The sequence below is a fragment of the Fistularia commersonii genome, chromosome 29 (assembly GCF_037954325.1).
Source record: "Fistularia commersonii isolate RoL2024-O1a breed Wild chromosome 29, RoL_Fcom_v1.0, whole genome shotgun sequence".
Lineage (NCBI taxonomy): Eukaryota > Metazoa > Chordata > Actinopteri > Syngnathiformes > Fistulariidae > Fistularia > Fistularia commersonii.
In genome coordinates, this window is record NC_141312.1 from 13014945 (window position 1) to 13040803 (window position 25859).

General features: G+C 38.9%; 2 protein-coding genes across 5 annotated transcripts in view; both read right to left on the minus strand.

The window, feature by feature from the left end:
* Positions 1-8529, minus strand: part of slc43a1b (solute carrier family 43 member 1b) — a 42190-nt gene extending 33661 nt beyond the window's left edge. The window contains exons 1-2 of one of the 3 annotated variants that reach the window (XM_086177534.1): positions 8391-8529; positions 691-876 (exon numbers count right to left, since the gene is read on the minus strand). In XM_086177534.1, coding sequence (XP_086033660.1) covers positions 691-844 — 154 coding nt within the window. In that variant the 5' untranslated portion in view covers positions 845-876; positions 8391-8529. Of the gene's footprint in view, positions 1-636; positions 877-1606; positions 1693-8390 lie in introns of those variants that run through there. The other 2 variants (XM_086177532.1, XM_086177533.1) reach the window with 2 other exon arrangements.
* Positions 8530-9749: 1220 nt separating this feature from the next.
* The window catches only part of LOC147217013 (sarcoplasmic/endoplasmic reticulum calcium ATPase 2-like), a 49663-nt gene continuing 33553 nt past the window's right edge, over positions 9750-25859 (minus strand). Inside the window, exons 14-24 of one of the 2 annotated variants that reach the window (XM_086177537.1) lie at positions 25215-25340; positions 24880-25101; positions 21955-22066; positions 20527-20765; positions 20216-20436; positions 19665-19867; positions 19475-19560; positions 14755-14888; positions 14585-14639; positions 13196-13330; positions 9750-13097 (exon numbers count right to left, since the gene is read on the minus strand). In XM_086177537.1, the coding sequence (XP_086033663.1) occupies positions 12933-13097; positions 13196-13330; positions 14585-14639; positions 14755-14888; positions 19475-19560; positions 19665-19867; positions 20216-20436; positions 20527-20765; positions 21955-22066; positions 24880-25101; positions 25215-25340 (1698 nt within the window). In that variant the 3' untranslated portion in view covers positions 9750-12932. Of the gene's footprint in view, positions 13098-13195; positions 13331-14521; positions 14640-14754; positions 14889-19474; positions 19561-19664; positions 19868-20215; positions 20437-20526; positions 20766-21954; positions 22067-24879; positions 25102-25214; positions 25341-25859 lie in introns of both variants that reach the window. The other variant, XM_086177536.1, reaches the window with a different exon arrangement.

Genomic DNA, 25859 nt, shown 5'->3' on the forward strand with positions numbered 1-25859 from the left:
GACAGTGTTTACTTTATTAATATCGCCAACTCTATACAGTCCATCGTTGACTGCCAATCTGATTTTGTTACCCCCATAACTTGGCTATTCCCATATTATGACAGGTATGTTTATGAAAATGCAACACATTACAACCTGGTTCTGGAATTAAAACTGTCACTGCTGTTCTACTGCATACTTTTTGTCAGACAGGGAAGGCATGAATTCTTCAAAGATTGTCCCCAATGCAATAAATTGCTGACCAAAAACCTAGTTAATTAAATCTACAAATATTTCAGTAAACAGAAACATTACACATCATCAAATTAGCTGAATGGGGGAAATCACGACGACTAATAGTTTTAAATGTAGACTGTTTCAGGCAGCACTGCTCCTGACAACTCTGGTACTGTACTGGTAAAGCAAAACCGTTTCCACACAGTGTGTAAAGATGTAATTTTAAAAAGATGATTTTTAGCTTCCTTTAGATGATATTGTCAGCATGTAGCTCTTCGGCCAGTTGTGGTAAAATATCATTATATCACAAATTCATGCTATAGCTAAATATACACACACACACATGCATACAAAGCAAAACAGTCATTTAAAATTAGTCAACTGCAAAATTTGACAGATTGTCTATGATCTAAATTTTACCTTCAGTGTTTCTCATGCTACCAAGCACAGCAAGTGTCAGAATGGCGGGCTCACCAATACAAAGGTGGGAGTAGAAGCCTTCATTCTTTAGCATGATGAGTAGTGACGTCCAGCCGAGCAGAACGGCAGAGAAGAGAAGATTCTCAATGATGGCTGTGATTGCCATCCACCATCTCCTCCTGTATGCCTGGGCCAAGCTGGGAGCCATGAATGCTGAATGCACAGAAGAAATCTATCCACCTGATTGAAACAGTAGCAGAGAATTCAACATGTTTAATTTTTGACAGTTTTTGAAAACATAAGGAAAAAAAAGATAAATAAAAAGAACTTTAAATTGTAATGACTATTTTGAACATTAGTATAGAATAGATGACTCACTACATTTTGAATTATTTTAGGGGGGGGTGAAACACACAACAAAATTCATTTGTTGCCAATAGTTCCACAGATACATCTATTTTTATTTCTGGATTAAAAGCGTCAGTGAGGTAAAGTTTGTATGTATAGTTTGCGGTTGTTTCTTACAGGAAGGCACAGCTTAGAGAACTTTTTTTGGATATCCAAGTTGTTCCCAAACTGGGAAACACAAAACAATTGACTTAATTGGTGGTACAGCATTGTAAGAGCTTAAAACACAAAGGTGCTGACTGCATGATGCATTACTGAAATCATCATTGACCACCAAATGTATAAGTAACAAATAGTACGATAGTTTCCTATCAGGAACACACACCTCGTCCAACAGTTGCATGAATGTATGATTCATTTTTATTTTGTCTTTGACTTTTTTAATATTTTTTGTTTTTATCATATTGTTTGACTTTATATGGCTATTGATATCTAAATCAATCAAATCTTCAATCTCAAACAAACATCAAAATCAATCAAATCTTCAATCTCAAACAAACATCAAACAAAAAAGCGAAAAAAGAAGCAATCAGAAGCAAAAACAATTTCCATCTTATCTTACCTTCTTCTGATAAAAGGTAGTCATATTCTCTTTGCGACCTAGCACCTGAGTTACTGATGCACCTTCCTCTTAAAGGGCATGAGGGCTTACCAGCTAATGGATTAGAATCAGATGTTTACCCTTTAAACAAATAAAAATGCACTGCACACTTGGCACAATGCTTATCATATAGTTCAAATAGTCGATTAATTAATTAATCCTAGTTATGTTTTCTGCTATTTTCCATCTGTCTTAAGGAACCTATTAACTCTCATTCAAGAATGGTTCACTGATTTCCCAACATTGTAAGCAATTTTGAGACATTCAGCTTTGAATTTTTTGATGCTCCTTCCCCTCTTACCTTCTTAAAGAAATATTGCTCTCTCTATTTCTCTCTCTGTACTTGTCTAGTCATAGATATTTATATAACACAACAGAAACATAGGGAAGGAGAAAGGAAATCACACTCAAGAAGGAAAGTTCTTCAAGGTTTGTGCCAAAACTAAATGTGGTGAGTGAAGGTGTACAAGGTGTAAACAAAACGTGTTATTAAACTGTAGGGAAATGGATTCCACAAATGTTCTGTGAATCATTAAAACCCGCTTGTCACGGTCAAAAAGAGATGCAAAGTGTTCTGGCAAGAGACACTGTTTTTGTGTGTGTATGTGTTTTTGCGTCACTCTTGCATGACCCACGCTGGGTGGTAAAGGTCGGTAGACTATGCTTGACAGGATGTCACAATATCTGAAAGGAAGCGGAGGAAGGATCAAAAATGGGATGGAGAGATGACATCAAAAGGGGTGGTGTGGGTTGGGGGTTCATCTTTGACCTTCTACTCTACTTTAAGTATTAAATGTCACACCCTGCGGCCCTCCTCACTCACTCATACACACAACACATACTGCAAGCTTGAGATAGTAAAACTGATCAGTGGACTCAGTGTTCTTATTGAGTGTGTAAATATTTGATGGGGGAAAAAATTATTTGTTTGAAAGTGGTGACTGTGTGTGTTACTCTGCAAACTTATTAAGTCAACTTGAAGGAGACAACATCATGTTTCATCAGTGGTAGACCTGCTGACTGGAGAAATGCCAGCACACTTTAGCATATATACGTTTCTCTCACAGGTACTTTTGAGGACACTGTCACTAAATGTTTAGACTATTTTTCTGCATCCAAATATCTTGGGGACCTTGGAATTGTCAGGAAGGAAGTCTAGAGCTGGGCATTTTATGGACTGTGGGCCTGGCCCATTTTGCTTTTTTATCTGGCCCGCCAAACAATTTTCTTTTATGAGAATTTTCAATCAATATTAAATTAAGAAATTATAAAATATTTTTCCTTTGTTTAATTTTGCATGGATGATTACATACCAAATAATGTCAGTACATTGATATGGTCATAAATGATTTTAAAGTTGGTATAAAATGCCCCAAAATTTACATTTTTAAATTTCAATTTTCATTTTGTTCAATTTACATGATACCTAGTTGGCCCGCGCATAAGTATTAAATAAGAAATGTTGCCTGCAAGCCAAAATAATTGCCCACCCCTGGTCTAGAAGGAACACTGAAGAGAAGATTTATGGATGGAGTGAAAGAAGAAATTAAATTAGTTGGTGTGAGAAGTAGATACTGAGAATGTGGTTAGATGGAGGGGGTTGATCCTGAAGGGAGTAGAGCAAAAGGAGAAGAAGACACTCATACTGTCTTTCTTGACTTTTTTGTCTTGTCTATTGTCATTGGCACCATGCAACATTTTATTTTACTGCACCCCTGTAATTTAGATGCGAGAAATCCCTTTATTGTCACGTAGTTATACATAGAGCACAACATCAGCGAAATTTGAGCATTGCATTTAACCCATCATGGATACACCATGAGCAGAAGGCAGCTAAGGAACAGCGCCAGGGGAGCAGTTACGGGTTCAGCATCTTGCGCAAAAACACTTCAACAGGCTAGAAGGAACAAGGAATCAAACCAGGAATGATCAGTTCATAGGACGACTGCTCTAATGCCCTGCGCCACACCATCCATAATTATGATTAGTAGGTATAAATAAAAGCACTAACTGTCAAAGAAATTGAAAACACTCTTCAATCACAGTGTGACAGGATTTGATGGAAATATTGCCCCCAAGAATCAAATCAATTACGCTTAACATTTAACAAGGTATAACACAGAAACCCTTGGCTGGTATGCGAGATCTGATGCCCAATACAGCATCATCTTAAAACTACAAGATGAAATGATAAATTAAGTAAACACATTGTATTCTAACAGAGAGCACTGTGAGGTACAGTCTTTGAGATTGTCCATTGTTTTGACAACAGCAATCCTCTTTTAACACTTTCTCTTTCAACATTTCTAGACATTAATATGTATTGTTTTCATGATGCAAGACATTTGGAACATCCCTAATAGATAATATTGATCCCCCACCTAATCTCTTCTGGGAAAATAGCTGAAAGGAAAAAAAAGACCCTCCTTGATTTTGATGTTATTGTTGGTTACATCCCAAGGTATGTTCTGAGAACATTGCATGGATGAATTGCAGGTAGGGGACCTTTAAGAGGTTGCTTTTGTGCAACTTACATATCAAATGATATCTTTTTTTTTTTTTTCAGCAATTTTCTATTCATAATCTTGCAATATGAACACTGAACAAACTGGAATATTCCCTGAAAGCATCACTTGTTTCAAGCAGTCAACCATTAGAGATAATCACACTTGTTTAGAAAATGCCTCCTACAGAGAAGATCTTGGCCTCTCTCAACAGGGTAATAATTACAGATGCCATAAAACATACCATTCATACACATATGTATGAATCTAAAATACAAGAGAAAGTCAGACACAAAGTAACTATGTACCACCAATAAATAAAACATATCACTTGCTGTTGAACAAACAAACACAGGTTTCATTAATGTCATACGCACGTGTGTGTGTGTGTGTATGTGTGTGTGTGTGTGTGTGTGTGTGTGTGTGTGTGTGTGTATATATATGTGTATATATATATGTGTGTGTGTGTGTGTGTGTGTGTGTGTGTGTGTGTGTGTGTGTGTGTGTGTGTCTATATATATATGTATAAAAAATGCAGCCTCAGGGCGGCACTGGCCCGTGTCTCTCCAAGCCTGCCGTGGGGGGGCACGGAGCAGTGTCTCCCTGTGCCGGTCCCAAGCCCAGATAAATGCAGAGGGTTGCGTCAGGAAGGGCATCCGGCGTAAAACTTTTGCCAAAACCAAACATGTGAGTCAACCATAACTATACCATACCGGATCGGTCAACGACCAGGTTAACAACGACCGCCATTGGTACTGATGACCTACAGGGTACTAATGGAAATTGGGCTACTGTGGGTCGAAGAACAAGAAGGAGAAGAGGAGGAGTGCGTGTTCGGAAGCAAAGAGAGAGGAGGAAAGGAAAGAGCCTGGGATTGAGAGTAGGGACTTTGAATATTGGGACTATGACAGGAAAAGGTAGAGAGTTGGTCGACATGATGCAGACAAGGAAGGTGGATATACTGTGTGTCCAGAAGACCAGGTGGATAGGTAGTAACGCTAGAAGCTTAGGAGCAGGCTTTAAGTTGTACTATCATGGTACTGACAGGAAGAGAAATGGAGTAGGAGTTATCTTGAAGGAGGAGTTTGTTAGGAACGTCCTAGAGGTGAAAAGAATGTCAGATAGATTTATGAGTCTGAAATTAGAAACTGAAGGTGTGATGCTCAATGTTGTTAGTGGCTATGCCCCACGGGTGGGATGTGAATTTGAAGAGAAGGAGAAGTTCTGGAATGAGTTTGATGAAGTGATGCAGAATATGAGAGAGTGGTGATTGGTGCAGATTTCAATGGACATGTTGGTGAAGGCAATAGAGGGGATGAAGAAGTGATGGGCAGATTTGGTATCCAGAATAGGAATGCAGAGGGACAGATAGTGGTAGATTTTGCAAAAAGGATGGAAATGGCTGTAGTGAACACCTTTTTCCAGAAAAAAACAGGAACATAGGGTAACTTATAAGAGCGGAGGTAGGAGCACGCAGGTAGACTACATCTTGTATAGACGAGGTAACCTGAAAGAGATCAGTGACTGTAAAGTAGTTGTAGGTGAGATTGTAGCCAGACAGCATAGGATTGTGGTTTGTGGGATGACCATGGTGACAAGGAAGATGAAGAGGACTAAGGTAGAGCAGAGGACAAAGTGGTGGAAGCTGAATAGGGAGGAGAGTTGCATAGTTTTCAGGGAGGAGCTGAGAAAGGGTCTGGGTGGTCAGGGTGAGCTTCCACATGATTGGACAACAACAGCTAGTGCTATCAGGGAGACAGGTAGAAGAGTACTCGGTGTGTCATCTGGAGGGAAAGTAGATGAGGAGACTTGGTGGTGGAATGATGAATGTGGAAAATGAAAAAGAGGCAAGGGTAGTAGAGGTGACTATTGTAGACCACAAACTAGCACAATTCAGTAAAAGTGAAGTGAGGAAGGCATTGAAGAGGATGAAGAGTGGAAAAGCAGTTGGTCCTGATGATATACCTGTGGAGGTATGGAAGTGTCTAGGAGAGGCAGCGGTAGATTTTCTGACTAGATTATTCAACAGGATCTTAGAGAGTGAGAAGATGCCTGAAGAATGGAGACAAAGTGTGATGGTGCCTATTTTTAAGAATTAAGGGGATGTGTAAAATTGCTGCAACTATAGAGGGATAAAGTTGATGAGCCATACAATGAAGTTATGAGAAAGAGTAGTGGAAACTAGACTGACAGCAGAAGTCAGCATTTGTGAACAGCAGTATGGCTTCATGCCTAGGAAGAGTACTACAGATGCAGTATTTGCGTTGAGAATGCTAATAGAAAAGTACAGAGAAGGTCAGAGGGGGCTGCATTGTGTTTTTGTAGACCTAGAAAAAGCATATGACAGGGTGCCAAGAGTCTGGAGTGGCAGAGAAGTATGTTAGACTGGTGCAGGACATGTATGCTAGCAGTGAGACACTGGTACGGCGTGCTGCAGGGGTAACAGAGAAGTTCAAGGTGGAGGTGGGACTCCATCAGGGATCAGCTCTGAACCCCTTCTTTGCAATGGTGATGGATAGGCTGACAGATGAGGTTAGACAGGAATCCCCATGGACCATGATGTTTGCGGATGACATTGTGATCTGTAGTGAGAGCAGACAACAGGTAGAGGAAAATCTAGAGAGGTGGAGGTATGCTCTGGAAAGGAGAGGAATGAAAGTTAGTCGCAGCAAGACAGAATATATGTGTGTGAACGAGAGGAACTCGGGTGGAACGGTGAGGCTACAGGGAGTGGAGATCAAGAAGATGGAGGATTTCAGGTACTTAGGGTCAACAGTCCAGAGCAACGGAGAGTGCGGAAAAGAGGTGAAGAGACGGGTCCAAGCAGGTTGGAATGGGTGGTGAAAAGTGTCAGGGGTACTATGTGATAGAAGACTATCGGCCAGAATAAAAGGAAAGGTGTACAAGACAGTGGTGAGACCAGCGATGATGTATGGACTAGAAACTGTTACAATGACCAAAAGACAGCAGGCAGAACTAGAGGTTGCAGAGATGAAGATGTTGAGGTTCTCTTTGGGAGTGACCCGGATGGATAGGATCAAGAATGAGTCTATCAGAGGGACGGCACATGTTCGATGTTTTGGAGAGAAGGTCAGAGAAGCCAGACTGAGATGGTTCGGTCATGTACAGAGAAGAGATAGTGAATATATTGGTAGACGGATGCTGGAATTGGAGCTGCCAGGCAAGAGGTCTCGAGGAAGACCAAAGAAAAGATTTATGGACGTAGTGAGAGAGGATATGAAGGTAGTTGGTGTGAGAGAGGAGGATACAGAGAATAGGGTTAGATGGAGAAAGTTTACTCGCTGTGGCGACCACTGACGGGAAAAGCCGAGTCCCTGAGGCTGCATTATATATATATATATATATATATATATATATATATATATATATATATATAAACACATATACGTGTGTGTGTGTTTGTGTGTGTGTGTATATATATGTAAACACACACACACACACACACACACACATATATATTTTTTAGAAAGTATAATCTTGCATATCTGTGTGTTTGCATTTTACAATTACACCTTAACTCTTTCTCATCACAAGGTCAATTTTTTCAATGATAATATTTTTTTTAAATAATAAATATGTATCTTCTGTTTTCTACATAATTCCAAGTATCATAACCATCACTGTTTCCAGAATAGCTGGACTTTCTTCTACCAAATTCTCACACACAGCTCTTTACGTCTAATATATTATTAATCACGGGTACAGTAAAAAAAATAATACTAATAGATGATTAAAAACAAAAATAATAATAATAATGGACATTTTAATTATCTAACTTTGTCAGTCACCAAACACGTATTATATTTTTGGATTTTTTTAATGCTTCAGTGTGTAATAGCCTGAATGATTTCGTCCTATTTCGGTCTTGACTTTAAGTCATGTTCTGCCATTCGTTTTGTTAATTCAATTACTAAGATAACACGCTCATTTTTAGGCAATTTTAATTGTTGTTTTATTTAATTTCTTACTAGCTTTTTGATCTTGTTTTTTCCCCAGTACTTTACGGAATCATCCATTGGAAATATTCTGTCATAAATAAATGACTTTCTGGGAAAAAGTGAATGGGGGAAAAAAAAAACAAAAAAAAAAAAAACTATGTGCCACACAGAATGCTATCCCTCATTTTAAGTGATTAAATATAAAACTTCTCTGGAGCATTACATGGACCTTTTAAAGCTGAATAATGAGGAACAACATGTCTCCATACAACAGTTACTTACTTTTCTTAATGTAGTTCTCTGGTCAGTGATGTGGTTTTATATTATGATGGCTCCTCTATGGTTGCTGTATCTCTGTTTTCACAGTTCTTAACAATGTAATATCCTTCCCTCTGTATGACACATGTGCTCCGAGAGTGACTCTCTGTACTGTATGCCTATAAATGGCGCTCACATCTCACCCACCCACAACACGACCCTTAAAAGCAGCACACTGACTTCAATGGATCAAGTTTATTTGTTTTTGCCTGTTTTCTTGTTAAATTTTTAGTTTTAAAAAATAGGTTCAGCCCATGGTGTTGCCATTTGGAAGATGAAAAGATGTTCGTCTTTCAGAGTATAGGCATTTTGACTTCAAAACTTTGGTTTTAAACTTTCAAAAAAGATGCCTATTTTAAATCCATAATTTAACCTAATTCAAACTAATCTAAACATAATCTAACCTAATTTAACCTAATTTGTATTTGTGAGTCAATTTATATTATCACTTTTTTAGACACCATAAGCAGAAACCTATAAGAGTCATACTTTGAACTACACAGACTATGGAAAATCCTTGCATCTGCAATGAATGCATGAATTGTGCCACCTAGTGTTGAGGAAATGTCATCCTGTAAGCAAATCCACACGGCCTTGCTGGAATCTGACCTGAAGGTTGTATTCATTCATGTCCAATGGACACTTTCAGGGACACAGATGGGAGCTCATGTTGATCCCATGAAGACTTCTGTGCGAATTCAGTTATTTGTTACCCTTGGAATAGACAATGTCACAAGATATTTGTAATTTCGTAATTTTTTGTAATTTTGATCTCTTCATTGCAACTTTTAAAGTCACTTTTTTGGTTCATTGAGGAAGAAAATTTAAACTCTATTCTACTGGGCTCATACAATTTTGTAAAGAATATTGCCAAAGGGATAAGCATTTAAATGTGTCACAGCTATTTACTATAAGAGGGTAAAATCTCACTATCTTAACCAAATATGAAATATGTATATTTATTGTCCATAATCAGTTGGACAGGCATAAATATAGTGCCTGAAGATGTGGCTTATCTTTATGTAATTTGTAGATGATCATGTGTAATTTGTTCCTACTTGTGCTTAGAACTGAACTTAAGGTGAGAAGACAAGATTTGACATCGATAGTGAATAAATGAAAGGGGATGCTGGAAACGATGTTAGCACTCAGTGGGTGAGACGTGGGTACACCCTGGACCAGTCGCTGGTTGACCAAAGGCATTCAATCAAATGCAATCAAGCATTTCCTCTCATTGACACATCAAGGCAATTTTTCCATGACCTTCTGCATGTTTCTGAATGTGGCAGGAAGCCCACGCAAACACAGGTAGAACAAGCAAACTTGATAAAGAAAATCATTTTATTGGTTATGAATAAATTCTTCCCCCCCTAATCTGTTTGACTTCTTAACAGCTCAAAATCCTAAACAGCTCTTTAATTGTGAGCTGTAGTGTCATTTATTCTTAGTACCACATAAGATCATTCCAAGAGAATAGTTGTACAGCACACTCCTGTAAAGGTTTTTTAAATGTTATATATATAGATTTGTTTGCTAGATTAGCAAGGCAGCACAAAAAACAAGTAAAGAACAGAAATAAGAACAAATCAAAATTTTAAATGATATTATCCTAGAAATGTGTCAACTATCGTGACATAATGGCCCGAAACGATTCACATAAATGATGAATAATTATTCTGTCACTATTGCAGCTACATGTTTTGTGGAACATAAAACATAAAATGTGATATTTCAATAGTCAGGGATATAAAGGAAAGACAGAAAAAGAATATAGGAGTTCTCATTTCACACCAAATAATGCATTTTCCAAAGTTAAGTTGACAAAGTGCCTGAATGACAGACTCATCTGAAAGGCGTTCTATTAAAATTTATATATATTTTTTTATTGTATGGAATCATAGGAGTAAATAACTATTAAGAGACAAAAACATAGGGCTTTGGGATAGGGTTGTTTTGAATATATTGAAAAAAAAAAAGGTTGAAAAAATTCACAGCAATGTGAGATAATAACTCGTAATTATGAAAATGACAGCATCTATGGAAAAAAGTCTCAACAATTATGAGCATATTTCTCCAGAAAAATACTCATTTCTTTAAAAACTATTTTAACAAGTTTTTTTTTTGTTCTGTCTGCAAAACATTTAGAAAAAAATGACAGGAGAAAACAAAAGATACACACGGGAGAAGAATTTCTTGGTACCAGTGAAATTATATTTTAAAGTAATGTTACAGTTATAAATATACAAGGGTCAAGTACAAAAAAGTCACATCACAAGAATACATTTCTAATTGTATTGGAAGAATTGAAAGAACCCAAAATATAAAATCAAAAATTTTCTCATTAGGATTTTAATATACTGTGTAACTACTCTGTATACTTGTATTTTAAATAGTCACTATATTTCAGAAGCAAAACTTTAGTCTTAGAGAATTATTGCCTTTCTCATCAGTGGCTTTGATTGCTATCAGATTGCTATCTCTTGCATCACTAGAGAAAGTGGCAAGATAAAATTTGCATGGATACAATAAACTCGAAAACGTGCTGTAAGTGACATCTGCTCAAAAAAATAAATGGGAAATTTTAAATCCTGTACTTAAACCGGTTCTAGATGAGTCATCTTCATGGAAAGGCATGGAGGGAGGAATAACACCATACTTTAATGTTTAATGTAAAAAGAGCAAAAACTCAAATCCATCTGTTAGACATATTTATCAGTACATTCTAGATAGACACACATGTCTCCAGAACCAGTGAAAACCATGCCAAGTCATCTTTATTGTGGAGAGCCCCTTATCTTGCGTCTCCACCACTAAACTATTCAACAACATTGGAAAATCAAATCAACTTACAAAGTGAGGTTCAATTGAAGGGCAGGATTTCAACTCAAACCACTTAAAATTAATTACATTGTTTATGCGGACATTTAAACTATATTACATTCCAAGGATTCTCTAAAAATAAGCTGTATAGGATTCATTTTCTTCATAAATGTAGTGTAAGAAAGGGGGTGACGTACATAGGGGTAGTGTGCTGTCTGTTTAACTTAACTTTTTCATTGTAGGACTTGTTTTAGATAACCACTATTTTGACCTACCTATTACTATACCCCCATGTCCTTTTCAGAACGATGGATTTCACACACCGCCATGGCTGTCAAAAACAAATTGACTAACACTGAAGAAATAGTTTTGGGAATTGCAATGTGCGTGACACATTTGGATTGCAAGTCATGATGACTGAAATTTTCTGTACATTAACAAGTTTAAGCTTGCTTTCCTCTTGCCATCTAGTTATTTTCCATCTGGGGAATATCAGATTTAATATTACATCTGCTTTAACAAACATACACAGTCAGTTGCCTATTCACATCTGAATCTAATCACCTTCTACCTGCAATAAGGTTGCCTATGTTTAGATGATTGTTCAGTTGAAACCCTTGTGAGTTAGTTAGTTTCAGTGCCACTGAATTGTGGTCTGTCTCTGTGATGTGGCACAGATGTTTTGCCCTGATTCATATTAACAGGATGGGCAGATTCTAAAGTAACAACTTAAATAAATAAAAAGAATAAAAAATAAATAAATAACATTGTGATTTGCAACATGTGATTTGTACTTTTTCTTAATGTATCATGTATTAAGTTGACAGAGGATGTTTGTGTTAGTAAGTTAGTATGATGAGAGACATTGTATTTGTAGTCTTAGCCTTTCTGTACCTAACCTTCTGATTAATTCACATATCATATATAGCATTTACATATTTTGATCAAATACTCTTTGAGCATCTTGTATTGAAGTGAAGGCATCCTGAGTGCAATAACGGTAATCAAACTAATTGAGCTTGGGGTATAAACAAGCTGAACTCATTAAAATTAAATATGGGTTTCACACTGTTTAAATGATGAATAAGAAATAGTTTGTAGTTTTCAAAATGTTCCTATGTTGCTAAGTATTCCTAATTTTTATTTTTAGCTTAAACTTTCAGTAAGTTTAAATATTTGACGTCGCACCAATATATAGTTTTTGGTGTTTTGAAGTCATAACACCGTTGTAATATTTTTTATTAGATATTCTCTCTGTGAACCCAGTGTGAATGACATTACTGATCTCAGTTAAGTTCTTGCTATTTTTTTTTTTAATCTGTTTTTAGTTGTTGTTACAATGTTTTATGATTTTTTTATCATTTCTACCTTGCTTTATTTAGGATGTATAGCTGCTAATTTTATTTTTGTTTTTAGTTACTCTTTGGGATGTCTCTCTTCCCTCTTTGCCTTGTTTTTGTGAGGAGCTTAGGCTGCATTTGTTTTGTGGTGGTCTAAATAATAAACTTTCAGATGAACGCTGAACTTTTGCATCTAGCACTAGCAATTTAAGAGTAAATCAACTGAGCATTGGTAAAAACTGCAAAGCACTCTTCTCTGGCTAAATATTTGCACCCTTGCATTTTTCATTTCTGACCAGTTGTCCATTGCCATGTGGTCCCTTCATAGTCCCAACACCTTCTTCCATCATGCCCAAAAAATGTTAGTGATATCAGAATCCAGGCTGAAAATCCAGATCACCAATGGAGCTGAGATCACAACAAATGACCAGGACACACCCCTTATATATTCTTGGAAAGTACGGAGGAGTCCTGCAGCACCAGTTGTCCTTGGCAGCTCATCTTCCAACATCTTTGCCGGAGAAGGAAAGAAGATAGTTAATAGGCTGACATTCATACTTTAATATAAAGAATAGCATCAAATTATTATTATTATTGATAACCTCTGACCTGCATCTGGCTCCCAGGCTCAATGTAGGTGCGGGCCAGGAACTTTAAAGCTTCATCCATCAGTATCACAGGAAGGGACAGCTTCAGCACCACTACCCATTGAGGCCAAGACAGAGGACGGATTTGAAATACCACCTAAAGAGACGAGCACACAATTATTTAAAAGGCGCATTTTTTGGGCTGAAAGTGACATCATACATAGCCCTTGTCATTCACTCATTCAGCCATGCTCTACATCGCCCAAGTTACTTCTTAAAAAGCTGTGATATTACCTGGCTCACCAGGTACTCAATAGCAGCTAAACACAAGTCTGGAGTAGAAGTTCACAGTGAACAAAGTCTAATTGTGACCATATACTGGCTTTTGTTTTACCTTCTCTCTCCCTTACATGCCATTCTTTCTTCATTCTTGTCATTCCTTGATGCATTCAATATTATTGTGTGATAGCTTATCTGGAGACATACTGAGCTGTACCCAGTCATGCACTTGAACTCTTCCATAGGGACCCCATGGTGCTCCCAGACCAGAATATATATTCCATTCACCACGTTTCTGTGTTGACCATGGGGCCTTCTACAAGGTGGATGCACTTAGAACACCTCTAAAGCCCTACGCTCTACTCCTAAGCCCCTATTCTGATGCCAATATTATTTTAAGTTTAAGCCACGTTTCAGGCTTTTGCATGAGACATTGTTCTTTCAGTCATAATCCACTGACTCTGACTGTATTAAGTTGGAACATCAATTGTTTGTTAATGGAGAGCTTTGCTGTCTAGCTAAGTGCCTTCTTGACTACAACAGACAAATCGAATATTTGCATCATTTTATATGTTTCACTAAGTCACAAATCCAGTATGAGCTCCACTGAACCCCCAATGTCTGAACAAGATCATTAGCTGCTTGAAACCCCTCCAGACACTTGAATTCTTGAATTAAAGTAACTCTACAACTTGTCAAATTTATTAGTACCCTGTGGAAAAAACTTAAACAATTATTGTGGAAATGATTATGGTCCAATATAATAATAATAATGATAATGATAATAATAATGATGATGATAATAATAATAATAATGATAATAATAATAATAATAATAATAATAATAATAATAATAATAATAATAATAATAATAATAATAATAATAATAATAATAATAATACATAGGATTTGTATAGCGCTTTTTATAGTACTCAAAGACGCTTTACAAGTGAAAGACAGAAGACACAGGACATACACACAATATGCTACCAGAACCCATCATTTATCAATTCTTTTTTCCAAAATAATTTATCCTTTTTGGTTATTAAATCCTCTACAACATGCTTACTGGCAGTGGGTCGACATATAAGATGAGGAAGTGCAGTGCCATAGACAGACATATGGCACCCACCAGCCAAGGGTTGGACCAGGGGGGCATTTTCAGCAGAGACTGGTTCTCTGACAGACTGAAAAGTATATGAATACAAGATGTTAATTTCTATTACTGAATAGAGTTGATCGTCTGTCACTAAAGTGTTCAGCTTTTCTGGTGACCGAGGGATGTAGTAATTACTTTCTTACCTGTTCAAGGCGTTGCACATTTCTATGGTAACAAGGACAGAGAGAGCCATGGTCATTGGATAAGGAGACTCAAAGACTGAACATTGTACACCTGCAAATTCCTGATGGCCTTCACTGCACTGCAAGAAGTGGGACTGTGGAAGAAACAACAGTTATTGCTTGATTCACAATACATTTTGCTTTGTAATGACATGTTTTTAAAATTGAAATATGCAGTCACAATGTGTGACCACTTGACTGCCTCTACTGACTGCCTTTGTGCTAATGTTTGTGTAAACCCATTTATGAAGGAACTTAGTTTGGGAAGTTAGTTGTTGAATTGTGTTGAACTCTTCCAAAAGCTGGCATGGTAAAAACCAAAGTATTATTATATATAAAAAAATATTGGCACTACACCCATGTTAATTCTTGACACAAGGTGAAAAACAGAATTGAATATGTGTTGGAGAACGAAAAGGGAAGGTGAATTAGTCCCTAAACCCACATTTTTTCTGCACAGATTGAATACTGACACCAACAATCATCAAGAGCAATAAATAATGCTTTATCATGAAACTGTAGCATCTCAAAGCAGTGCTTATATAAAACAAAGTAGAAACACTGATTACTACAAAAAAAAAAAAAAAAACACTGTGTTGAGAAGAGATAAGATCAGCAAATTGCTGGCGGGTCTGAGGGAACAGCAGTCGACTTTCACCGATAGCTGAGAAATCAGCAAAGCAGCGGTAAAAGCCAGCTACCTAAATGCTAGCGGAAATGTGCAATTTAATGTTAGTCATCAGCTTCACCACAAAAGAGTATGGTGAGATTCTACTGTTCATGCAACTCCATAAATTTTCAGCACGTATTGTATGGGTATGTACCGTATTTTTCGGATTATATTTCGCCGAGGGTGCGACTTGTACCCTGGGGCGATTTATTTGTGAAATTATTGAGCTCTCTTGCTCCGATGTGTGTCTGTCTGTGTCTTCGTGTGTGTCTTTAATACCGCATATCAGCGTTCGTCACACACACCCACACCCACACCCACACCCACACAAACACACCCACACCACACCCACACCCACACCCACACAAACACAAACACACCCACACACACACACACACACACACCCACACAAACACACCCACACACACACACACACACACACACACACACACACCCACACAAACACACACACACACACACACAAACACACCCACACACACACACACACACACACACACACACACACACACACACACACACACACACACACACACCAATCAAAATTCAGCGGGGGCGGGTCATGGCAGAAGTACGTTTTGAAAAAAAAGACACTCGCTACTTCTGTACCAATGAAAATTGATAATTTCACATTTGCGGTAACTTATAAAAACAACTGAGAAGGGCTGAACAAAAATGGAACCGAAAAGAAAGTCATATTCTTCAGGTAATAATCCGGAAGTTGTGAAATATGCAGCCGAAAACGGCAGCAGAAAGAAAGTTTGAAGTTGGTGAGAAACTTGTAAGGAACTAGCGAAAAGCGGAGGTTATTCCTACTGAAATGAAGAAAAGTAAAAAAGTTAATCGCAGGCTAAAAGCTAGCTGGCCACGGCTAGAGGAACGAGTTCACTCATGGGTGCTCGAACAACGTGCTGTGGGAGAGGCTTGTCAACAGGACAGTTGCGTCTTCACACCCAGGTAGTTGCCAAGGAGATTAAGGGAAATGGCTTTGCGGGAGGACCTTCCTGGTGTTACCGCTTCATGCAACGCAATTGCCTCTGTCAGGGCAAGGACGCCATCCTGTCGGGATTCAGAAAGGCTGGATTATTTGGAACTGCAATTAACGATGACTCTGACGTAAGCGACGTACCGGTAGAAGAGGACGCGGCGCATTATCTACCTTCGGACTTGGCGGAGTTGTTCAGAAGTGACACCGAAGAAGGAGATTTCGTTGGATTTAGTGATTAAGAGTGACATCGATTGTTTGGTTGTAGCATGTGCTGTATGCTTTTGTTATTTGAATGACTCTTGTTGTAATATGTTACGTTAACATAGCCTACTGTCAGAATATTCCGTTATAATATCTTGTGTTTGCACGCATTTGTTGTATTTACTTATTTTTGTAGTCCTTGTGTGACGTGGGGACGCTCACTCAAGAGAGGGACTTGCAAAATCTCCTACGTAAAATTATAGAATCTCCAACCTCACATCATTATTTCACTATCAATTGCAAAGACTGTAAAATGTAACTGCGAGACCCCATCATGTAAGGTGAAGGAATGCACTACCCTGCTGTTCAAATGACACCCCCTGGGGATAATTGACTAGAGCCAGGGGTCGGAGGAAGTCACTATCAGGACTTCTTCCGAACCGCGACTTCGAACAAAGCATGGTTTTACACAACCCAGGTGCTCATATTCCAAGAGAGCGTAAACCAGGGGTCGGAGGAAGTTTATCAAAACTTCCTCCGACCAACAGCTTTGATCCAAGCGCAGTTTACGAGGCCCGCACCCCAGATGGCCGCACTCCTAGAGAGCGTAAAACTGGGGGGGCGGGGAAGCCATTGTCAGGACTCCCTTCGACCCTTTTGGCCAAAAGGTATAAAATGAGCCTGACCCTTTGGATCGGGGCCAGAACTTCTTCATCTACACATTCGACTGGACGCGTCTCAGCGGGTGTCTAGAGGAGCCGAACGATCCTCGCGGGGTGACGTTCATTCTGGCCCAGGATATCTCGTAAGTGTATTTTCCTGACTTTGAATAAACCATTCTTGCTTGATTAGTTCCTGGCCGTTGTGACGTTTTTCCCTGAATGATAATCTGAACACACCGGGACAACAAAGTCCGGTCCCGTGGCAGGAGCCACAAAAACGGACACTACCAGGCAGGTCCTCAGTTCGTTGTTTATGCGCCATATAGGCTATACTAAACTATACTTACTCAGCCTGTTGTCCTCTATTCTATTTTTATTGTAACTTGCCTTTCAAGCGAAATGTCTATTCTTGGTGTTGGATTTTATCGAAAACATTTCCACAAAAAATGCGATTTATACCCCAGTGCGACTTATGTATGTTTTTTTCGTTCTTTATTATGCATTTTTGGCTGGTGAGAGTAATAATCCGTAGCGATGTATAATCCGAAAATACGGTATGTTTCATGCATGAAGTTTACAGATTTACAGGACAGGTGAATACTGCCTTCCTTACACATTTAATAGCACTCTCTTTAGTTTGTACAGTGTAGGCAGGGATTCAATTTAGATTTTATATGCACATGTGTAAATGGTTTAAGAATCCCATCGTCCTGTGGTCATCGTTTCTCAGGCTCGCCTACATCATAGAGCTCACGGTGCCCTGGGAGGGTGCAGTGGAGGAGGCCTATGAACGGAAGAAGCTGAGATATGCTGAGCTTGTCACAGATGCTCAGCGACAAGGCTGGAAAGCAAAGGTTCGTCCAGTGGAAGTAGACTGCTGAGGTTTCATAGCCACGTCAACATCTAGGCTACTCAGGGAAATGGGAGCTAAAGGACGTGCCCACAGACAGGCAGTCAAGGACTTGTCCAGGGCTGCTGAAAATGGGAGCCAGTGGCTGTGGCCGAAGAGAAGAGATCCAACATGGGCCTTCAAGTGAGCTGATTGCATCTAGGGAGTGAACCTGAGACGCTGGTATTCACTGCTGAACCCTCTGGAGATGTTGTGGGCCAATCAGCGAAACATCCATGAAGGACGGCGCTCACTTGATAACCTGAAGGAGGCCATCGCTCACTTGAAACCCCAGTCTCATTGGTGCCTTAGGTATGCTTTCATCAAGGGATATCAACACCTACTCCTACACAACAGATCTGTACGGTGTTGTCACGATCTCCTCTCGGCAGCCGAGAGGAGACACGGCTGGGTCCAATTAAGAATCGGCGCCAGCTGCAGCAGCGGCCGCTAATCAAGATCCCTATAAAGGGCAGCAGCACGAGATTGTGGAGCCCCACGACCCCTGTCACGACCGGACCGAGCCGTGGTGCCTGGACTTCCCCTTTGCCCAACAACCCTGACCTTGTGAGACCCCCTGGTGGACCACCGGACCCTGACCCTGCGAGAACCCCGTTACGACCAGACCCAGCCGGCCAGTGTGACATTGGACCCCGACCCTGCCAAGACCCCGCATCCCATGGTTAAAAATAAAACATCCGAACATATTCTAGCCTTGGTGTGGTTCCCTGCTCGAGTCCGCCTACTGAACCATGACAGGTGTAGGCAGGGATTCAATTTAGATTTTAAATGCACATGTTTATAAATCTCGTTGAATCTTAAAGTGCATTGCTATGTTTTTCAATATCAATTTCTCGTTGAAGTTTTATGCTTTTGTACAATCAGTGGGATCAGTTGCAATACATACATGTGAATGATAAGAGTAAATTGCACATTTGTCTAAGGAAATATGAGGTGTTTCATGAAATATTTTGTAAATGGATTGTTCAATACATTTCAAGATTTTCCTAATGTTCTTGTACTTCTTTACACCAAAACAAAGGAAAGACATGATATTTTGGTTATTTATAGCTGAGCATGCTATAATTTTAATGGTCCTACCCACTTGACATCCACCGAGGCCATATGTGGCCTGCAATGTGAAATGACTTTGACACCCCTGTTTTACACAAAGTTGTTCAATCTACTAGAGGCAAACATCCAAAACATGCTATATGAAAGACTGAAGCAAGTAAAAAGAAATGTGTGTTTACCAGTTGATAGAAAGAAAGTTTTGGTCCATCATGGGCTGCCATGAACCACCAGGCAGCAGCTCCTACAGTGGCTGCGCCCACATAACCTGCCAAGAAAACCCATCATTTAGTGTTGGCAGCGGCAGTGTATGTAGGAGCAACAGGTCATTAACGCATTAGTGTAATTAACAATACCCCTTCACTCGCTTACATCCAATAATGAGGTAGCGACAGAACAACCAGCTGGAGATCAGGGACTCTTTGGGTGAGCGAGGAGGACGGGACATGATATCCAAATCTGGGGGGTTGAAGCCAAGTGCGGTAGCTGGGAAGCCGTCCGTGACCAGGTTCACCCAGAGCAGTTGTACTGGGATCAGTGCTTCTGGCATCCCCAAAGCTGCTGTCAGGAAAATACTGCAGAGGCAAGACACAAAGAAAATACTGAAAAATCTGAAATAAAAAATAATCACTTTTCAATGTAATTATTTTAATTTTAATCCATATAAAATGTTCCTTTAATAACATATAATGCAATATCATACTTATTTCTATTCATTTTATAGTTTTACATGTAGGTTTCTTACATTTTTTGGAATCTCTTGCAAATGGCTGTTTGTTGTTTTTCAGGGATTACAACTTGTATTTAAGATCTGAAAAACATCTCACCACCATCCTGTACTGTATAACAAGCTTGAGCCTTAAAGGGCTATTTTGTGCAACTGTGTGAGTCAACTTAATTGGATGAAAGTTCTTCAGACTCACCAGACCACTTCTCCAATGTTGGATGATATCAAATATCTGATAAACTGTTTCATGTTGTTGTAAATGGCTCTGCCTTCTTCCACAGCAGCTACAATTGTGGAGAAGTTGTCGTCTGCCAGGATCATCTCTGAGGCAGACTTGGCCACTGCTGTGCCACTGCCCATGGCAATCCCGATTTCTGCCTTCTTCAAAGCTGGTGCATCGTTAACCCCATCACCCGTCTAAAGCCATGACAGAGGGGAAGGGAAAAGTAGAGGATGGTGATTTTTCTCATAAGAAGATGTACTATATTTCTTCTTAATGATACTCACCATGGCAGTGATGTCACTAAGACTTTGTAAGTACTCCACGATGCGACTCTTGTGTGCTGGTTCCACCCGAGCAAAGCATCGAGCTGTGCGGCAGGCTTGTCGCTGTAGATGAGGTGGTAATTCATCAAACTCTCGCCCAGTCAGGCCTCCCATGATCCCTGTACCCTCCTGCTCCTCTTCTTGCTCTGTGATGATGCCGACCCTACGACAGATAGACAGAGCTGTCCCCTTGTTGTCCCCTGTTGTGAAAAAAAGAAGTTTACTGCTTGGAAACTCTTGGGAAGCATTAAGGCAGCTGAAAATCAAAGAGCTCCAATATATATCATTTTCAACTACCTCACCTACTAAAAACGGAAAAACTTCATCCAGACAGTACGTATATTGATAATATACTAATATAATTATTAATACTATTAAATTTGTCTGTTGCTTTAACTTTTGATAAAGGGGTCAAACGCTTGGGCTATTTGTTTTGGGTCACAGACTAAAACTACTATAAATCCCTGGATTTACAGTTTATAAAAACTTGGCTACTATTTCAGAGTCATCGATCAGCAACAGACCATCACACTGCTAAACATATAAATCCCCCAAATGCAGACTTTTATCATCTCATATCACATTACATTGCCACTATACAGTATGTTGCTAACTATACATTATGTGATATATACCCCTACTGGAAATAACATCTATAATGTATACATACAGATTATTGTCCATATTCATGTTTGTCTATATTCTTTACATCTCTCTAGACATTGCACTTTGCAAATCACACGGTGTAGAATTTCCTGTTGTCTAGTCTTCATTTTCCTTCACATCAGTACATAGTGTCAGTGCGAACTGGAGCCAAATTCCTTGTATGTATGCACATACTACAAAGTATTTGTTTTTTTAAAATAAGAACAAATACAGAAGCTGCTTATAACTGTAAGGTGTGATATGGGTGGAGTTTGACTGAGTTTTTAATTACAGAGAGAAAAAGAAAATATCTGTTTTATAAGAATATTTTCTTTAGATGAAAATTTTTAATTACAAGTCCTAGCTGCATCATGAATGTTCATTTTCAATTAATAACAGATGTGTCAAATCAAAAGTTCAGCTGTTGTTTTTGCTATTTTTTGTGGACATCAAATTTAACTACTAATTTGAACAAACAAACTAGTCACTCCTTGTTTTGTAAATGGTACATTTGAATCTGGAGATGGTGCCTGACAAAATTTTATCAGTAACAGCTGAAATAACTTGAAAAACAGTAATTACCCATTTGATAAAACAAAGCAAAACTAAACAAAACATCAATTAATGATTGAACTAATATATTTACAGTAATGTGGGCTTGGTGACAGGACATAAATGCAAACTTTTTGTACATAGCATATAATGTACAGGAAAATGTGAGTATAAGTGGGTAGGTGGAATCACCTGTGATCATGATTACCCGTATACCAGCCTGTCGACACATTCGGACTGCACCGAGTACTTCTTTCCTTGGGGGGTCTAGCATACCCACGCAGCCCACAAAAGTCAGGTCTGACTAGGGAGGGAGCAGAAATGTTTTTCATTTAACAGAGACAACTGTACCCACGCAGAGTCTGTGTATATGTTTTATACATTTTTTATAATTCAAATGCAGCTCAACCGGGTCACAAGCCAGTGTTCTTGTAACACTCCAAAGCCCAGATTAACCCAGTGTGTGTAAGGTCACCCACCATAAAACCTATGCTAAACGAAATATGCAAATCAAGCCTATGACTTTCAAACAGAATCGGATGAGGCCATGAGCGAACAATGACCAATGTTGGAGCTGATAACCAACAAGGTACCGGTGGATATGGGATTGCTTTGCATTGAAGGAGAGGAAGAAGACAAACCCATGGGTAGAGAGAGAAGAGGAAAGGCAAAGCTCTAGGACAGACCTTAGGGACTTCATATGCTGGGACTATGACAGGAAAAAATTAAGTTGGTTGACATAGTTGGCTCTCTAGAGGAGAAAGGTGGAAATATTTTTTGTCATGGAGACCAGGTGGAAAGGTTGCAAAGCTTCCTTAGGCAAGCCAAGGAGCGGGACTTGGGCTATTCTATTGTGGTACAGAGAGGACAGAAAAGGTGTTTGAATTATCTTGAAGAAGTAGTTCAATAGGATTATTCTGGCAGTATAACCAAGAGCTAGAAAAAGCCTAATGATAAACGGTAAATGATAAAAATGTCAGGAGCACACAAGTGGACTACTACCGTAGCGCACCGTAATATAAGCCGCACCCACTAAATTTTAAAAGACAAAAATATTTTTACATATGTTCATTACCCCTTGCATGCCAGACTGACTTGCTGTCAGATCTCTTTCAGCCGTAGACTGATACCACTGAGGAGCTCCACTGAACGCTACAGCAGGTCTTTCCTACCTGAGGCTATCAGACTTAAATCTTAAAATCTTAAACATTGAAAAAAAGAGAAAAAAAATCTCACCCACTTACTGTAAATTGTAATATTTTATCTGTATATATGTTCATTACTGTGCAATACTTCATAACAGCTACATGCACAATATTTTTTCATACTCTTGTGCACTCCTTATCTATCACTTGGTACTTAAGACCTTAAGACACTTTACAGTTTTAACTTGTTACTTAAAACACTTTATAGTTTAATTGTATTTCCTATTCTCCCCCTTTTTTAATGTTTTTTCAATGTTTATAGAATTTTCTACTATTATTTATTATTGTTGTATTTTTCTTGTAACTTTTGTAACAATTTCCTTCAGGATAAATAAAGTTGTTCTTATTCTTATTCTTTTCCTTACTCTTAGCCCCAGATATCCATTTTGTTAAATGAGATATTTACACTGAAAGATTTTGTAGATGGTTATTTACATACCTTAATTGACTGTTTCCAAACGGTGCCTGTGACACGGCAGTAAAACAGCAGATCAAACTACACCCTAAAGTCATTGATGGCTTTATTCATCCTCCTCCTGTGCACTGAAACCACTGAAGTCTCAATCATCAGTCTCGGAGTTGAAGAGCCTCAGAAAATCCTACACCTTTCAGTCTATCTGTTGGTGACGCTTGCAATGTCACTTTCATCTCGAGGCAAAGTTACCTCTGAAGTGGTGCTGTTCTCTTCACACAGCAGTCCAGTCTTTCAAAACAAGCTAGTGATTGTGGATTCTTTCACACTGCTCCACGCTGTTAGCATCCACGAGCAAGCCTCAGATAAGGATGCTCTTCGCATATGGTCAGTTTTTGTGAATGATTTCTAGCTGTTGGTCATCCGAGACTTCCACTCACCTTTGAGTGCCGCTTTAAATGCATGATTCACACTGATGTCGAGTGGCTGCAATAACTTAGCTGTAGCTTCAGGAATCACAACTGGAATCAGTTCTTACGCTGCCATCTCTAACATCTCACTATTGATTCATTAACCCTCATATTATGTTAAGGGTCTATTTGACCCATTTCACCAATTGACCCAATGGGGTCAAATTGACCCTTAACATGATATGAGGGTTAACAGCAAGCTTATGTGCAGCAGCTCTATTTCCTTCCTTTATAGACAGATTGATTGCTTTTAACTGAAAAGCTACATCATATGCATTTCTTTGTGTGCTTTCCATGATGAGGGTGTGAAAATTTTTTAGCCCTCGGTTTTTTCTCTTAAACTCAAGAAAGGATATACAATAAGTGGGGGAGCTGGAGCAAGTAAGAAGACAGAAGTGTATTACTTTCACATAGAATGGGAGGAGGACTTTTTTTTCCCGATTACATTTCCGAAGTGCGTTCGCCTCATCTGCCAGTCAACCATCGCAATAAGAAGGTAATGTGGAACGGCATATTCGGACCGTTTGTGGAAAATACAACACAGACATACCGCCGAAATGGCTGATCAAGTCGGCTGAATGTTGGAAATCAGTTGGAAACCAAGATGAATTCTTTCAAGAAAGGCATACTCTAATAAGCTTCAGTACCTAGCTGCCTGGTAGAGGATGCACATATCAGTACATCAGTGCCTATTACCTAGATCTAGCCTTTATCAATGCATTATTAAGTGATGCACTATCAACATAATGAATGTTAAATTGGTTAATGCCTACATGGCATATGCCTATATTCTATTCCCATGCAATCAGACCTGTAGCACATTATGTTCTTTATTACCTTATAGTGTCAGAAAGTGTTTATAACATCACGTGTAGTGTAAGCCAGCTCAGCATTTCTAAGTCTTACAAAAGCCTTGACATATTAAAGACCAAATCTATCTTTAGCTATTAATGGGTTCATTGTTTGACTGTATCTGAACATCGACTGGTGTTGTTTCTAATGAAGTTGGGAATGATTTCATCATCGTTACCTCATACTCAGAAAAAGCGGCTGAGTTCTCCAGGTTAAGGCTGTGGATGCCTGGTGGTGTGTCCCTTGTTGCCATGGCGAGGCAACGCAGCGTGTCTCTGCCTGATCCCCACTCTCGTACAGTAGCCAAGATCTGCTCTCTAACTGCCTGGCTCAACGGCACACGTGCAGACCCACTGATTCTGATATAGTTACACCGTTCCAAGACACTCTCTGGAGCTCCCTTTGTAGAGACAGAAGGCAAAAAAACAAGATGTGAGGAAGAAAAAAAACATGTCAGTCTATAACTAGCCACCTTGAAAACCAAGGTATCAAAATAAGTCAAACTTAAATGACCTTGACAAACATCCTAACCCCCGGGGCAGACCTGCTGGGCTTATTGGATGAACAGAAGACTGACATTGACTTTCTGTCCCTGGAAAACTCCAGGGTCAGCTCCTTCCTCATGAGCAGCTTTATTACCTGAGAGTGAGCAATGAAGAAGACAAAAATTAAATGGTTATTTGAGTTAACTCGCAAGAGATACAGACAAAAACTTGCCTCAATCATAAAACATACATTATAATAGAAACTGAATAACTGTCTTGACCAACCAATCCAGTATCAGTTCACATTCCATACATCCCCCATTGTATGGGAAACAGTCTAAAAAATTAATATAAGAATGGAATTGAATGTCAAGCCAAAAAAACTGATTCTTTGTACTAAACCTGTGGGTATTCAAATGGGGACCAAGAGATTTTCAAACAGATGGATGTTTAGAAAGGACTAAATGTAGTTATTGAGTGCACTGTGAATTTTGTTATCAAAGCAGCAACAATGTATTAGAATATTCCTGAGTTGCAACAAAAATAAATGAATAAAATAAAATAAAGACAAATAAGTTAAATCTTATATTTCCATTGGGAAATAATTAAGAAATCCAGTAGAAAAAGCCATAGCTGATTTTTTGAATTAACTAACAATGACAAAACCAAATGA